Consider the following 16,637-nt stretch of genomic DNA (forward strand, 5'->3'; position numbering starts at 1 on the left):
GCTACAACTCACCAGCTTGAATTTGGGGAAAAAACTAACAAAAGTATATACAAGCTTTATATCAGGACACATAAAATCCCATGTCTGCTGAATGCTGAGTCAGACGATTTCTTTCTGTTGGTAAAACTTTATCTCAAAATATGAAGGAAACTATTCTCACTTCCTGAATTTTCAAACGGCATGTGGGTGAAGGCTCCTCGACCGATTTCTCCACGGTCTGCCCCTCATGTCCCTGAACTTCTTTTAAGTCTTCCGTTACAGGTGGCGCCTCTGATGCTGTGGGTATAAATCTGTGATCTTGCAGGTTCCTGTCGACAGTTTCCTCCTGACAGACAGACGCACACTATCTAGCTGAATAATCGAAGGGATCCGACCGACACTAAAATACTAAATCTGTAAGACCAAAGACTCGAGGGCCACCTCAGCGGGCCAGTCAGCGAAGTATTTCTTCCACCATGGTCGACAACATCGTCAGGAAGCCAATCGGGTTAGTTCTGCTCGCCACGGCTCTCATTGTGTTCAGCGGTAAGCTCCTTCATCACTGATGTTTTACTGTGTGAACGTTTATCACCATTTTGACTGTTTTTTCAAACCCTATTGTTGTATTTCTTTATTCTATTAAAAACTATAGTGCCTGTTTTGAAAACACAGGTTATCATTCCACTAATATATTGTTTTTGCATAGTCTTTTGAACAATGTCTGTTATTTTGCTACTGCTAAAAACTAATATTATAATTAAAATTATGTGCATGCAATGTAAATATACAATAATGTGTAAGCAGTGAGCTTAATAAAACTATTACATTTTTGTGTTTGAGATAAATCTGAGTTTTACTTTGAGGGAACTTTTATCTTGTGATTTGAGAGGGGTTGAGTGAAGGGGAACTGGACTTGGTTGGAGTTGATGGAAGATGTTTCAGGAACTGACCATTATTTCCATTAATGCCTTTTGAGACATTGCTTGTAACATCACACAAACACATTGGCCAATGCTATCCACACAAAAACGTGTCCAGAAAAGGTTTTATTGTTAGTTTTCAGACAGAGTCTACTACTACTGAATAACCTTGTTAAACAGAACAAACTGACACCGATGGCCTATGTCCTCACATGCGGTATAAACACATTGACACTAGTAAGAGGATAAAGGGTTTCAATATTTCCAGGCTGAGTCACCAAACCATGGCAACTGATAGTTTGAGCTGCTCCTCAGAGGAGTTCGAGGGAAAGGATTTTCCAATCAAATCATTTATGGGTGAAAAGTCGTAGAGATGAGATTTATCTCTGTTTAGCTACAGAAGCCGTCTGTACATCCAGCCAATATTCATATTAGATACGTTTAGATTTTTTAACAAAAACCTTTAAGCTCTATCGTGATGAATTCAGCTGCTTCCTCATTCAGACATGTTGATATCAAACTGAGTAATTCAGATGTTCTTCAGGAAAGTGGACATTTTGATGAGGGAAAAAACAAAGTCACTCAATACTTTTAGTTTTAGCCAAAGCTAACAGTGGCTTTCGGATGTTGTTCTGTGGCACAGAGTGTTGTACGTGCAATGAAGCGTTGGTAAAGCCAACAGAAGTCAGACAGTCAGAGAGCAACAGCCACACAGTCCGGGTTCTGCGACTGTGGTTTACTAGTTTTTTAAGTTGCTTTCGCCTTCACAGAAAGTATAGCTCCTGTTCCCTGCGTCCACCCACTCACACTCATCTCTGGTTTTGTCCTCACACAGGCCCCAGTCAAGGAAAGTTGAACGGGACCCTGGGCAGCAGCGTCACCTTCCGTTTTGAATTTAATGACGCTGTCATTAATGAGCGCAGTCATTTAGCAGTTTACAAAAAAGACCATAAAAAGATTGCAGAGCACCTAGGGCACAAAGGCAACTTAGGAGGGGGTGTTTTTGTCTTTAACCAAAACCATTCTGTTTGGTACCACATAAAAAAACTGAAACAGAATGACAGTGGATTTTATTGGGCCTCGTTGTTCGTTGACTCGAGAACCAGAAACAGTAAGGAGGTGCAGCTGTGCGTCCAAGATGGGAACAGAAGCGTCGAAGGTAAAATGACCGTAGCATTATCTCACAAGAAATGACACCAATATAGATCAATATGAGGAGGAGGACACTGTCAGTCTGTGATTGAAATAATACTACTACTTATATTAATAATGCATATTCAAAATCAGACATTACCTACATTTACAATTATTTCAGATTAACAGCCTCATTCACATTTTCTGTAGTTTGCACAGTTACCCATCACCATATGTCAACAGAAGGAAATGTCCCATAACACAGGTGAACATTTTCCCGAACCTACAATGACTGACCAGATCATGCCATTATATCTTGTAAAGAATAAGCATGGTCACACTATGGCAAAAAAAAGACCAAAACCAATGAACTGAACATTTACTTTCATTACTGTGAAAGTCTTTCTCTACGGATCACTTTGTAAGTCATCTAAAAAAGGATTTACAGTTAAATTGTGGCATTAATTTGTCACTGCACCGTTTGCTGTAGACATTAAAAAGATATTCTATGTCTACACAAAGACATGAGCATGTATTTTCATGATTTCCCTTCAACTCCCACAGTTTCTCCTCAGCCGATTAACATAACAAACGCAGGAAGTCCCGGTCCCTTGTCCCTTCACCTCATCCCCGTCCTTCTGGCTCCTGTCGTGCTGCTGGCTGCAGCACTTCCACTGCTGATCTGGTTTGTGGTGAGAACCAAAGGTAGCTTACTGCTCACCATCCGAATAGAATCGTCTCATTTGTGTTTGTCTTACTTGTCTGACATAACTGATTATATCATAGTTCTCTGGGATATTGTGCTTTGTCAGAATAGCACTCTTGATATTGATTGATATTTGTGAACCTAATCTCATGTTGTACATAAGTGTCGGGAAAAATAGTGTTAATGTTTGACATGATACAATACAAGGTTGTGTTTCTGTTATACTCATGAAACTACTTACCAAAAATAATTATACCTAAAACGGTGACTATATATATATTAAATAGTGATTGGATTAAATTAATAGTTGACAATAGTTGACATTATTTAATGTATATATTCATGTATATACTTTTTATTTAAATCATTTGTTCACACTGACTCAACATAATATATTATTTAAACACATAAGGCATAATTACTTTTGAGTGCAGATAGAAATAGTTACAACCCAGGGCTACAATGAGTCTTATCTTAAAACTAAAAAACAATGATCGTACAGTGGAAAATATGTGCATTTGTGTGGTTAGATGCTCAGAAAAAGATACACACTAAATTGCAGTTTCACAACCTTCTAATTCAGGGGGTGATTCACCGTTTCTTCCTCAGAGCAGGCACATGTAAAAGTGTCTACTATCACTGAAGGATGTGAGGAGGAGAAAAACTTGAAAAAGAAAAAGAAGACAATAGAAAAATGTGTTCACTGCCTAGTTTGAGAAGGAGCATTATGACTTGGAAATATCTGATCTGAAGTCCCTGTGACCGCAGAACCACATTTGATGAGTTTCCCGGACGTGTATACAAATGCAGGCTTTTGCTGACTGTGTCGTGTCGTGCTACAGAGAGCACGTCGCCTACGGGCCGATAAGCGCTCGGCTGAAACAACAAATATCACACATCAGCAAACTCACAGATAGTGGAGATAACCAAGCGCTCTTCTGCACCGCAACCACGCACTGTCATATAATAAAGGAGGGTGTTCTTGACACGCTTCTGTGAAAGGTGTGCTTGTATATGAGTCAATGTCCTGTATGTGAACGTATATACTTGGCCAATAAAAGCCTGATTCTGAATTCTGGTAAGGCAGACTTGATCAAACTATAACAGAAAAATACATTTAATTTCACATTCTTGAACCAAAGCTTAAGCTTATTGGCTTGATTTCATAACGTTCTGTATAATTTGACATTTACATTTATCCCACAATGGAGAAATTCACTTGTTACTGCAAAAAAATGTATGTAACTGTGAGTTATCAGTTTGGTCCATGTCCCATCTATTAATATGGAGGCTTTAATATTAAAGATGATTCTGATGCTGATGTTTTCCCATCTCTCGCGTTTTCTTCTTATACAGAGAAACAACAACAACCACAACAAAACTCTAATTCCACAGTGCAGGTAAGAACTGGGCTTGTTTCCCACTAACAAGTCAGAGTGAATATTTGTGCAGAACCATTCCAGCTTTACTTTACTTGTGTTTTTAGGAAACAGTTGCTGGGTCCAGCACCGGGCCTCCGCCCTCACTAATCTACAGCGTCCTGGACTTTGCCAAAAGACCTCCGGCAGCTTTGGACACGAAGCCCAATGATACAGAGTACGCCGCTGTCAGCTATCTCACCGAGAAGAGACGAATGTGACGCACAGATGAATGTAAACCCGCTGGTGTCTCTTAGTCTGAGTATCAGGCTCGTCTGATGACTCTTTGTAAGCCAAAAGCTGTTATCGCAATAAATTACAAAACAATGGCGCTTTGTCTGGGAAGGTGGGAAGAGTTTGTTTTGTTCCATTTTATTTAAGCCAAATTTCATTTTTTTTTTTTTAGTCAAGTTGAGCTTGTGAACTTCTCCAAATTGTGTCATTTGCCTAATTCTCCACAATCCTCCTTCCTGGTTTGGCGGCCTGTTAAAGCTGCAAAGTGATTTCCCATCACTCCCTTCGCTTGTCCACCCCCCCGCTGCTGCTGCTGTGTCACCTATCGCTGCCAGTTGATTCAGCCCCTCCCCCCAACCCCCCCCAGCAGCTCAACAAGGGGGGGTTATAAATATTTGCTCGTCAGTCCCATTATGTCTGTGTAATCATATCTGGGGGAGTGATGAAGTTGAAGCCTGGACGCTAAACACTAACTATGTTCTACTGCAATAAACATTTCAAGCGTGAGTTGTCTGACTGAACTTTTATTAAATTTTTTCCTATTTTGGGTTCAACCATTTCCACCGAAACAAATTCATCGTCAGTTTTATTTCATGGAAATATTGATTAAATGAGTTTGTTACAGCCCAGGCATGCAGACGAGGCTGATCCCTGGAAATGCCAATACTTTCTCTTTCATTTATTATTAGTCTTTTGATAATGGAAATTGATAAAGTAAAAAGTTCCAGACGGGGTTGGTTTACTACCTGGGGAATTCCTCATCCGAGAACCTCACTGTGTGGTCATTAATATGCAGCAGAATGTGCAGAAAACCCGTATCTGATCATGCAGAACACCATTCTGTTCAGTGATAATAAATAACAAATTAAAAAAAAACACATGGTATTTTTCTGGGAGAGATTTTTAATCTCTGCCTCCTTTTTCAGAGAAAAACAATGATTCCAAGCATCAATTCAAACCTGACGTCATTCACTTCTGTTAGTGAGCATGTTTGCAGCCATAAACTCAGCTTGTTGCAATGTCCCAAACAAATAAGAAGCAGACACTTTGCACAGCGTAACACCCACACACAGCACCAGAGTTTCTCATAAACAAACCAAAACCTCACATTTCCCCAAGCCGAGCTCCAGCATCCTTCCAGCAACATTCAAATGCCGGCTTTGACAAAACAAGATGCAGGTTATGAAAATATATGCAGATTTTGACTGTCTCTGTGTCCCTGTCTCAATTCAGGGGCTGCGTCCTTCAGAGGCTGCATTCAAAGACACAGTGGGGAAAACGCTCAATAAAAAAAGGAAGGATTATCTCTGTAGAATGACAAAGTTAATTGAAAGTTTGCAAGCCAGTTAATTATCTGTATGGAGAAGCAGGCAAGCTAAATGGACGTGATGACAGAAAAGAATGTGGTCTGCCATGATAGGACCTCTCTTGAGGTTACACATGTTGATTGTTTAGATTTGGTGTCATGAGGTGACAAGTGCTTCGAGTTTGTGTTGTTTTTGAATCCCCAATATGAATAAATTTAAAATGGATTAGAGAGTTCACATCATCAGGCTGTTTTCAAGCTTGGTCATAGTTGGAATAGCATAAATCGATCTCAATAGCTTTCTGTTAAATATTTAGGATTAAATTACAGTGAGATTGTCTCTGTGGTTTGTTTTTGTTCAGTTTTCAGGACCAAATATATCTTAAAATCTTATCCCTGTGATCATCCTGCAAACCCCCCACATTGATCTGTGGAGAAACTTCTTTGTCTTGATTCTTCTTGGACTCTTCCGCCCACACGTCACCTCTCTACACTCTTTTCATAAACTACTTGTGAAACCATGATTGGAATTGTGACCCAGTTAACTTTTCCTTTTCCGTTTCTACAAAAGCCACGTGAAACTTTTCTATTTGTCATCATAACTGAGATTCGTAAAATGTTAAGTGAACCCAGATCTGGGTCGAAAGCATAGACTGTGGTTGTAACCTGTGTTGTGTTGGTGTGTGACCCTGCAGGCGTGAGGTTGATCCTGTTTCCACTTGACATCAGCAGAAACAGCAGCGGTACATGTTCTGAATGAAAAGATGTCTCAGAAGAAAAAATGTACATTATAATTTTTTTTATTATTAGTTATTGTTTCCTTTATATTATTTGTAATTTCCTTTAAAGAGAGAGCTCACTAAGACACTTCAAGACACACACACACACAAACACGCACACACATATCCTGCATTAATAGCAATACAACATCCAGCCAATAGCAACTGAGCTGTTTTTTTCTCTGTGCCGATGCAGGAAAGATGATGGAACTAAATGAGAGAGCGCCATCTGTAGGCCTTCAAGTGTATAGACATGTGCTTATGTAATTTAAAGGCTTGAATCAAAAAAACTGAGGAGCTGACTTCTGCAAAAGATAAAAGTATTTGTAATAACATGAAACCAAGGCCATCTGTCACACTAATATTTTATTCAGCACAGTATTACTATAAAAACATATATAGTATTTCTACAGTGGAGTCTTTCCACAGCCTGTGTATACCTGGCTGACCATGCTGGGTCCAAATGACCTGGATCAGTTAAAGACCATTAATCCTATTAAATAGCTGCACCAACCAAAAGGTAAAACGATGAAATTGACATTATTTGAATCATGAATTATACAAGTGGACATCTGTATGAAGACGGTCACTTGTTAATGTCCATCAGAAACCTGAGTATATATCTAAAAGACTCGTTTCTCTAAGCTCTAGTTTCCTGAAGCTGATTTGTGATCATTCTGAGTCAGAAACTCTGAAGTAAGGATTCCCAGTGGCTCTGTGCTGCCATCTGTTGGACAAAATATGGTACAACATCCAACAGAGTGAACCATAGACCCATTACAGGCTTTTAAAGTAAAGAACGAAAAGAGATTTAGATAAGTGGAAAAACAAGATTCCATTCTTATTTATTTACCGGCACAGCAATGAAATACATTTTAGGCGACATTGAGAAGTGAAAATAAAATAAAATTAAGGGTGTCACAAAATATCACTAAATCAGGAAATGCTATATCTTTCTGTTTGTTTTCCATTTTACTTTTATATTTTGAACTTCTACAATATACTGCTTAGAAAATCTGCCTTACACTTTCAGTTGATGATGCAGAGGTGCACCACAACGAAAGGCTCTCTATTGGCTGTTGAATAATAATGTTGAGAAATCAAAGAGCTTAAAGTGTGGAAAGTGTCCCAATAACACTGATTGTTTTTTGAAATATTTTTGAATTACCAATGAAAATCTGTACTTTAACAAGTTCAAATAAGTCTAGGCTTCAAACGTGCAGATGTGAGCACATCTTACTGGGTCAGTTTTATCATACGTGAATTCTTGTAAATCTGAACAGCAGTCACCTTTACAAAATGAAAGTGCAAGTGATCTCAGTATGAAACTGTCACTTGCATATATGGGAATTTGGGGGGGGGGGGGGGAAATGAGGATGTAAGATGAAGTGGATGAAAACCACAACACACGCCGGGAGGTGTTGGCTTTTAGACATCACAGTTGAGTGGTGTATCACGATATGCAACAGATTAAAAGCATTTATCCTATATTTGTATAGAGTTACACAAAATGAGAGATTATGGGATCCTCGCATGCAGAAATATCTGAATTAACCGTTCCATGAAAATCTCTAATGTATCCGTTACATCCATTGTTAACCATGTGGTACAGGATGGTTTGTTTCTATATTATTCTTGATGTTGGGTCGATGCTGGAAAACACGACAGTAATGCTTCAGTCAAATAAGAATCTCGATCTAGAGGATTTAAAGTTGGTTTCTTAGGACTTTCTACTGACTGCTTTTCTAGTCTTGATGAAGACTCAAAGCAATTGTTGGCGGAAAATAAAAAATAAATAAAAAATGAGAGTGGGACTTCAAAGCTCAGTCACCTTCAGAACGGTTGTTGTGTCTGTGCCGAAAGCATCCCCCGTCACATCCCCCCCACCCCCACCCCACCCCGACTCTGTGGTTTTGCTGCAACGTACTTAAACATGAACTTGAAACCGCTGTGACATTTCTAGAGAAGAAACAGTAACGTGAAGGCAGACAATCAGCTCTCAGGCACCGGAGGAGGATCTTCTCTTTCTACCTTCCTCTACACTTCATGGAAACTTTGAGAAACTGGAGTTCGCTATGTGGATATTTTGTGTTTATCTTCCTTACAACAGTAAGCAAAGGTAAAGGAATATGAAATATATCTTTACTTTTTTTACTTTTTCACTACTTATTATTAATCTGGTTTATCGTTCACTTTTAATATCAAACACATATTAGACATATGTCAATAGATGATGCATGATACTAGGCTTCCGCAGTTAAACTAGTACATCAGCCACAAAATGTTGGTCTATCAACATCATGTAGTTTCCACTAACAGATGCACGGCATTGTGCAGCTTTTCTCAGGTGTCAGCCTGTAGTTTCCACTACCTGCTACTGTACACACTGTCAAATGATTCCTTTATAGATTGGAGGCATTTGTATTTCACCATGTAACTTTACACTCTTCAGAATGGCAACACTGACTTAATATATAATGCATTTTCAAGTGCTTTGCAGTAAAACAACAAATTGACAAGGAGAGGCATATTTGAAAGTGGAATAACAATAAACAAAAGGTTATATAAAATGAGAACCCTGCTGCTGCTGGTTGGTTATTGGTGCTTGTTTACCTCTGAAGAAAATACTTATTTATTTCTTCAGTTAAAATAGGTAGAAAAGTAGGTTTATGTGAATTTGATCATTTTAAAGACGCCTGTTTCTCTGAAGGGTCTGCATGTGAAGCTCCTACAAGTCTGGAGTGCTTCAAGAAAAATGCTGACGAATCGGTTTACAATTGTGAATGGAGCATTAACCGAACTGATGGCATTGTGACGTTCACCCTTTACTTTAAGTGAGTATCCCTTCAACTGACAATTTACACATGGTGATTTCCCCTTTAAGTCTTACTTTAACTTCTCACTTGACTTTAAAATCTTTATTGCAAAGTTCCCTAAGACACTGCATGAGTCTGACTAGATTTTAGGTTAATGTGTCAAATATGTAAATTTAGAAATAGTAGTGTAGAAGTGTCAAGTCTGCTAATTATAAACCTCCAGTCAAGTGATGATGACTTTCAGTTGTTGCCACTTTTACCACTCATACGTAAATATTTATCCGCAGTAAAACCAAGTTTGAGGTCTTTAACAAGACCTGGCTTAAGATCCCTGAGGAAAAGCTGATCCGACGCCGAGAGGTTTTCATTTGGGTGGAAGCCCATGTAGGCAACTCCAGCTGCTCATCGCCCAGGAGGTCTGTGGTGCTCAATGACATAGGTAACTGGTTATTCTCTGATTTCATCTTGCAGAATGGGAGAGTTACACCTTTGGCCTCATTCTCCAATATCCTCTGAAATTGTTAATCTCTACATCCGATTCGTGACAGAATTGTTGACACCCGTGTTAAGATGAAAGTCATTGTTCTTGTAAATTGAAAGTTCCTATAGTTCCTAGCATTGGCAGGTGGCCTGCCTGTCCCCATGAAATGGCAGGCGACTGCAGGAGACGTGCAGCCACAGAAATCACACACACAGAAAAGAGAAGTCCTGACAAACAATCTACAGAGAGAGGAAGACCGGACTCTGAATGAAGGGAAAGCTTTAGGAGTTCTGACATTTAATCGCATCAGCAGCAAAATAAAATACCAAGATGCATGGGATACGTTTGCTCATTCAGTGAAAACTGTATCCAGAAAAGAGATTTCATCTTGAATTTGTGGTTTGGACCAGAACATTGGACCTGGAATAGACCAATGATTATTGGATGTAATGGTTTCCAAATAATGGATATGAATTGATGTTTTAAGGTAGTGCTCATTATTTTGAGAGTTCATAATACTTTGTAAAAAGAGGAGGGAAAATTGTAAATAATACAAAATATAGTGTGTTTTAAATCCTATGACATATAAAACTTATTTTTTCCGCTTCTCCTCAACAGTAAAGTATGATGCACCACAAGATATTTCCATGTCCTGGTCAAATAGCAGCCTCAGCTTAATGTGGGAGGCTCCAGAGAAGCATCCAGCTGAGACCGAGGTCTGGTTGCGAGGAGATGGACACTCCGCAGATTTGCGGAAAGAAGTAAGGTGCATTTGTGTTTCGTCACCAAATCTATTTGCTCATTTTGATTTTTTGCTTTTCTATATAACCAGTTTTCCTTCAATGTTGTTACAGACATTTACCAGAATCAACACAGGTAAGTGCCTGCATGTCCTTGTGATCAGCGTCTTCTGAATGAAATGTTAGATCAGTGTTATTTCATGTTTTCTGTGGGTGATTTACTAGATGTAGAAAGGAACTAGAACACGACATGGATGATCAATTACAAGCACAAAGTTGTATTCATGTAGAAAAAAACACAGGCCGAGAATAACTGCAATGGTGGATAGTATCGTATCTTCAGGCAGAAGAGTCTTGTCGAGGTGTACCATTATTATAAGTTTCCTCGCTGAACATTGGAGATAAAAACAGTTTGAATGATTTCCAACTCTTTAACTGATCAACAGTTCAACATTCCTCTTTGACTTGCTGAACCTCATCCTGGCAGTTGAAGCTGCGACTCTCTGTCAGTTCCACACTTCTCACCGGAGATCGTACCCACTCGCCAAAGTTACATAGAGGGAGAACAGACGCTTAGGCTGAAAAGTGGGAATGAAAGAGGAACCATTCTCCTTATTCCAAGTCAAGCTAGTTTTGAAGGTTTTATTTTAAAGCTACAAAATGTCATAGTGTTGCTTTAACACCCTCGTGACTAACCTTGGACCACCGAACACTGTGAGGTAGCAGATCAGAGTCGTTTTGTCATTTATTAGATATGAGGACTTTATATTAGGAAATTTAAAATGTCTCCTTTTGTTTTTTATGTGCACAGACCAGGTGACCGTTGCGAATCTCTCGCAGCATTCAACTCACTTGGTTCAGATCAGACAACGGTCCACTCAGGTCAAAAGCCCGCTGTGGAGCAACTGGTCTCCATGGGTGAAAGTTCCTGCAGGTGAACCCATGTTATCTCCTTGGTCTTTTTTTGGACTGAAATGCATTATCGTGCTTTGAAATAATTAGTTGGTGATAGTTCGACACGAGAAAAAATGAGGGATCAGTCATCATGAAGCGGCTCTAGATGAAATAGAGGAGTCAAATCAATTCAAAAACATGAATCACAAAGGGACACAGTGAGGAGCATGAAATCCCCAGACTGTTTCAGGTGCGATTAGATATGTGTCACCACCTTCACCCCGACACCTTCCGTCATTTTACATCTCTGAGGTTTTAATTCCATGGCGTTCAGGCAGGGGCCTCTTCTCTACCTGTGGAGAGTGAAAACTATGAACGGATGGATTGCTGAGATGTCTTAACATATACGATGCAACAATTCTTCAGTAAAATGACAGAAAATGACTCAAGCTAATTTTGTTGACTTTGTGTTTGCTGTGTGATGTAGGAGAAAAGCGCTGCTAGCCACTCAGCGTCTGTTTGTCTCACGATTATTTAGCGTTTTGTTTGCATAACATTATTAAAACTTCAATACACTGGAGTAGGGTCAGGTCGATTTTCATCCGCATTTCCCATAATCCCACGCTGCTTCACGTCACCATCAAACTGGGTCATTTAGAATGATTCGATTCCGAGAACCTCGTGGCTGAAGTTATATTGTGCGTTCCAAAAAGTGTTTAGTTGTGAAAATGAAACTGAATTTCTGATTTCTGTTTTCTTTTTATTGCAGAACTGTCACAAGCGCCTGAAGTCAAGGTGACAACCAAACGTTTGAACGGCACGAGAGAGGTGACGCTGACTTGGAAGGTAAACCAGTTACAGAAAAAAACGACACCAGAGCATCCTCTTGTTCGACCATTTTAAAATGACTACTTACTGTTTTGATCATTCGGGGGTTTTGTCTTCACTTTGTGTTTCACTTCAGCTGAGGTCCCACGCAGCAGCAGCAGGAGTGAGCTACCAACTGAATGACACACAGTCTTCTCAGGGATGTCCTTGTGCGAGGATAGAGAAGAGGAGACAACACCTCAAAACAAATAAATACACCATTAACGTGGCATACTCTCCCGTCGACATCCATGTCACAGCCAGAAACGCAGCAGGGTCTTCTCCTTGTGCAACCGTTCATGTGCCAGCCGAACCTACTGCGGATTTAGAAAGTAGGCCCAAGTGTGTGTGTTTCAAATATCAAAGTATTCATTATTAAGCAGATTTTCACTGGAGGATGTTCTTTCCCTCTTTCTTTCCCCCGACAGTTTGTGACAAAATGGTGGATGATAAATTGAATAAGAAAACTTGCAAGCAATGGTACGAGCTTCCAGATGGAGGTTTGAAGCCAGAACTTGCGAAAACTTTACAAAGAAAGACAAAACCAGGAAGGGAGAAAGAAACAAAGAGTGAGTACTTTAAATCACACAACTTTAACTTTGACACCCGACTGCAGAGGGTTCTGTGTAGTGTACCAACTAATGACAATTGCAAAACATGCATTCTAAAGAACGTTTTTGCATTATTTCACTGAAAAATAGGTCACAATGCAAAAAAAAATTGTTTAAACTCAGGGGACTTTCCACTGTGTAGAAATACCACTTATACTTTTCTCTTGTTGTGTCACACTTTCACTGGAAACATGTTCTGTGCCTTACACCTGATCCACACACTTCCTGTTTCACATCCAGGCGCAGCAGAGTTAGAGGATTTCGTTGGCTACCTTTACTTTGAACACATCTGTGACGATGGGAAGCCGCGGACAGTTAAGACCTGCCACTACTACCAGAAAGAGGGAGGTGTGTGTCTTTGAGTTAGATTTCCCTTCATGATGGTTGGCTGCAGTGTCAGTCATAAACCACACCTCCTGCATGTTAGTAGATGGGACATGGACCAAACTAAAAAAGTCGCAAAATAACATACTGATGCCAATTGTCAGGTAAATTAGGTTTTAAGAGGTTACTCAATGCTTTGAAAAAGGTAAATGCTGTTAAAGCACAGACAATGGGTCTTTTTGGAAGGAGGTTAAAGACGAGACAGACTTCCTGTGGAACCCAGTAACGAGATGGTTGTTGAGGAGATGACCCCAATCGGTGCATCTCAGTGATAGAACATGTCTCCTGTACCGCAAGATGAGAGAGAAGTCACTTAACCCTTCTGTCTTCTCCTCCTCAGCACCGCTCAGAGAACCTCAGGACATCACTGTTTTTGGTCAAACGCACAATTCTGCGAACCTCTCCTGGAAAGCGATCCCCTCTAAGGACCAGCGAGGTTTCCTCACCCACTACAGCCTGTGCAGTGGGAAATTGGGTTCGCGGGACGAGGGGAGAGGTGTGATCATCATCTGAAGCAGTTTCTTTAAAGGGTTTTTCACAGATGAATTATTTGTGTACAACTTTTGAACTTTGAAATGACAAACTTTCACGAATAATTCTCCAAATGACACCGGCTATGTGAATTTAACTGTGATATTTCTCAACCTCTTGTTTCACCAGAGTGCCACAACATATCAGCCTCATTGAGAAAATTCAGTCTGGAAAAATTGACACCGGGAACAAAATACAATGTCAGCCTGGCCGTAGTGACCCGAGCGGGAGCAGGACCCGCAGCCACAGTCACCATTAACACGCTGCAGGAGAAACATGTGAATGGTATCCGCCCTACAGAACCAGCTCCCTCGTTGAAGCAGATTTGCAGTTTTTCCACACGCGGATGCAAACTAATTTTCCCTGTCCTCCTTCTGCTCCACCCGAATTAGTGTGGTTGAGTTTGGGCCTGCTGATCGGGTTCTTCTTCATCTCGACAATGTGCACCGTCATCTTGAAGAGGTAGGCCACCTCCATACTTTAAAGACTCCACACTTTGGTGTGTAATATGAACAGTCAAATGAACTACAGTGTGAACTCGCTTTGTACGGAAGGCGAATTTAAGTTTTTTTTTTTATTATTATTTATCAGTAACAGGATAAAGTGAAAATGTCTGTGATTATCCAAGACTTCCTCAATTTCATCGTTTTTTACTTTTGTGGTGAAACTCTTCAGTGACACAGTAACAATAACAACAAATACAGGATTTTGTTTTCTCCCTTTGTTTTTTCCCAAAGTTGTGATAGTTTATCATTTTCACAGTTTACCCTCCCTGGGTAAACAATTCATGGATGTTGATGAAAGTGAGTGAAATTTGGTGCAGCTCGAATGACTTAAATAGAACTTGCGGGCCTTGGAGGAGGTATATGCTCCACTGAGAGTTCTAGTTCCCCCTGAATTGATCTATTCTTAACTGTTTCTTCTCTGCTCTGATGCTCAGAATCCAAAACAAGATCTTTCCTCCTGTGCCGAAGCCTGTTATTCCAGATTTCTCACCCAATCACCATGGTCAGGTAAATCCCACACACAGGCTGCAGAACTGCTTGTGTCAAAGTTTTAGCTCTTTCTGAAAACATGGCGGCTTAGCTTTCACATTTAAAAATTATGATTTAATCAAACCGCAGAACTAACTCCCTCAGACGTAGTAAACAGTGTGTTCAGTAAATCAGTGCAGTCTATGTACAGAACACTGTATAACTACTCAGAGGAAGTGTCACCATAGATTGTGATTAAAAAAAAACTCACCTCATTGAAGACAATGTAATTCCCCTTTTCTATGATACAGCTGATGAAAACTTAACTCAAGCGTATCTTGATCTTTACATCATGACAAGTTACAATCAATTACAGGCACAAGTTGAGTAAAGTGAAATTCTTCTACGCTTTACTTGATTTTCTGAGACATGAGCGTGATTCCCGAGCAAGAAACCAAAACCTCTTCCATTGATTTACAGTTTAAGAATCCAATAGCTCAGCACAGCATGTTGAGTTCTCACCCCTGAGTCTTACTGTCATGTTTTAACGTGACCTACATCAGGAGATGCTGGAGGGGAAAGAGGAGGTGCACGACCTGATACTGCTGCAGCTGCACCCAGAGCACAAGACTGTCCCTCAGGAAGCAGAGGAAACCACCGGCCTCCGAGGAGAGTGGGACGCTGGGAGCGACGAGGATGTGGAGAATGAGAGGGAGGGGGATTCGAGGGTGTCAGAGGGGAGCGGTGATGAGAGGGAGGGCTCAACAGATGGGCAGCAGAAGAGGTCCAGAGTCAAAGAACTAACCGATCTGGAGCAGGTGGAAAGCGAGATCGCCCTGCTGATATACAGGAATGGTTTGGTCTTCGATCTAAAGACAGATTCACCTTAAAGATTAAATCTTTTACATATTTGTTCACCTATACTGGATTAATGAAGTTTGTTTTGAAAGTTGTATCTTTTCATTTAAAGTACTTGATCTTTCCTGTAGCAGGTATCGGTTTTCCTGTTTCACGTTTGTGTATTTTTGAATAGTATTTTGCAGCAGAGTGGACCACACACAGACTTTGTCCCTGCAGATTGTCAATAAACAATTTTTGTGTTAAGGTCTTGTTCAGACCTTTACTCTGTTGTTCTGTAGAATTAAATAACTAACTAAAAACCGAACTTACTTGAAAACACACATTTGAGCATAAATCGGCTACAATGACAGAAACCCTCTTTGTTTGTTCTGTTTTCATCTCTGCCTTGTAAGGTGACCATGAGCGATGTGAAAGGGGCATCCAAATAAAATGTTTTATTATTATTATTCACTGTAAAGACTGTGTCCCATTGTCAGTGTAAAACGAAACACAAGGTGAAGAAGCACTGCGTGTGAGGGCTGAGTGACGCACAAAGTGATTCTTTGAAGAGGTAATCCTGTGACAGGAAGTGGTCAGGACAGAGAGACCATGGCCTTTACAAAAAGTGCGTTATGCAAGGTGAATAAACTTAGATTAGTCATAACCAGAGAGGGCCCTGTGGGTTTCCAACTAGAGCATGTCAGGGTGATTTATTATAAGTGACGACCGACTCGCATGTTCTCAGCAGAAAAACTGGTTCCTGTGTTTGGTTAAGAGTTAAATTCAGCGAGTATGTTCCATTGTAGTTTCGCACACTTTATCTCTCACCACAGTGAGATCAATATCATGTGTCCCAACCACAGACGACCGATTAACATCTTATGAATGCAATTTGTGGTTTAAATACTATCTAGCGACACCACATTGCTTCGTCTGTGTGTATATATACAGTACACACATGTTTCTTCCTCACGTTTGGACTAAAGCTTAATTTAACAACAGTGCTAGAACTCATGGGTGTGT

At 40.1% G+C, this 16,637-nt stretch overlaps 2 protein-coding genes across 4 annotated transcripts; both read left to right on the forward strand.

The window, feature by feature from the left end:
- Positions 1 to 256: 256 nt before the first annotated feature.
- Positions 257 to 4,898, forward strand: LOC133961256 (uncharacterized). 2 transcript variants are annotated; one of them, XM_062396326.1, is made up of 5 exons: positions 257 to 525; positions 1,735 to 2,058; positions 2,598 to 2,738; positions 4,096 to 4,139; positions 4,226 to 4,898. In XM_062396326.1, exons 1-5 carry the CDS (start codon positions 456 to 458, stop codon positions 4,376 to 4,378), a joined length of 732 nt encoding a protein of 243 aa, XP_062252310.1. In that variant the 5' UTR covers positions 257 to 455; the 3' UTR covers positions 4,379 to 4,898. The 2 variants fall into 2 exon arrangements, with proteins under 2 accessions (XP_062252310.1, XP_062252309.1); XM_062396325.1 differs by lacking the exon at positions 257 to 525 and having other exon boundaries at positions 549 to 2,058.
- A 3,557-nt stretch (positions 4,899 to 8,455) lies between these two features.
- On the forward strand, positions 8,456 to 16,081 carry il12rb1 (interleukin 12 receptor subunit beta 1). 2 transcript variants are annotated; one of them, XM_062394702.1, is made up of 15 exons: positions 8,456 to 8,595; positions 9,187 to 9,310; positions 9,580 to 9,731; positions 10,392 to 10,534; positions 10,628 to 10,649; positions 11,325 to 11,447; positions 12,177 to 12,253; positions 12,372 to 12,606; positions 12,703 to 12,843; positions 13,126 to 13,233; positions 13,610 to 13,765; positions 13,930 to 14,085; positions 14,193 to 14,262; positions 14,741 to 14,813; positions 15,338 to 16,081. In XM_062394702.1, exons 1-15 carry the CDS (start codon positions 8,523 to 8,525, stop codon positions 15,662 to 15,664), a joined length of 1,980 nt encoding a protein of 659 aa, XP_062250686.1. In that variant the 5' UTR covers positions 8,456 to 8,522; the 3' UTR covers positions 15,665 to 16,081. The 2 variants fall into 2 exon arrangements, with proteins under 2 accessions (XP_062250686.1, XP_062250685.1); XM_062394701.1 differs by having other exon boundaries at positions 10,392 to 10,649.
- Positions 16,082 to 16,637: the final 556 nt, after the last annotated feature.

Source organism: Platichthys flesus, chromosome 9 (assembly GCF_949316205.1).
Source record: "Platichthys flesus chromosome 9, fPlaFle2.1, whole genome shotgun sequence".
Taxonomy (NCBI): Eukaryota; Metazoa; Chordata; class Actinopteri; order Pleuronectiformes; family Pleuronectidae; genus Platichthys; species Platichthys flesus.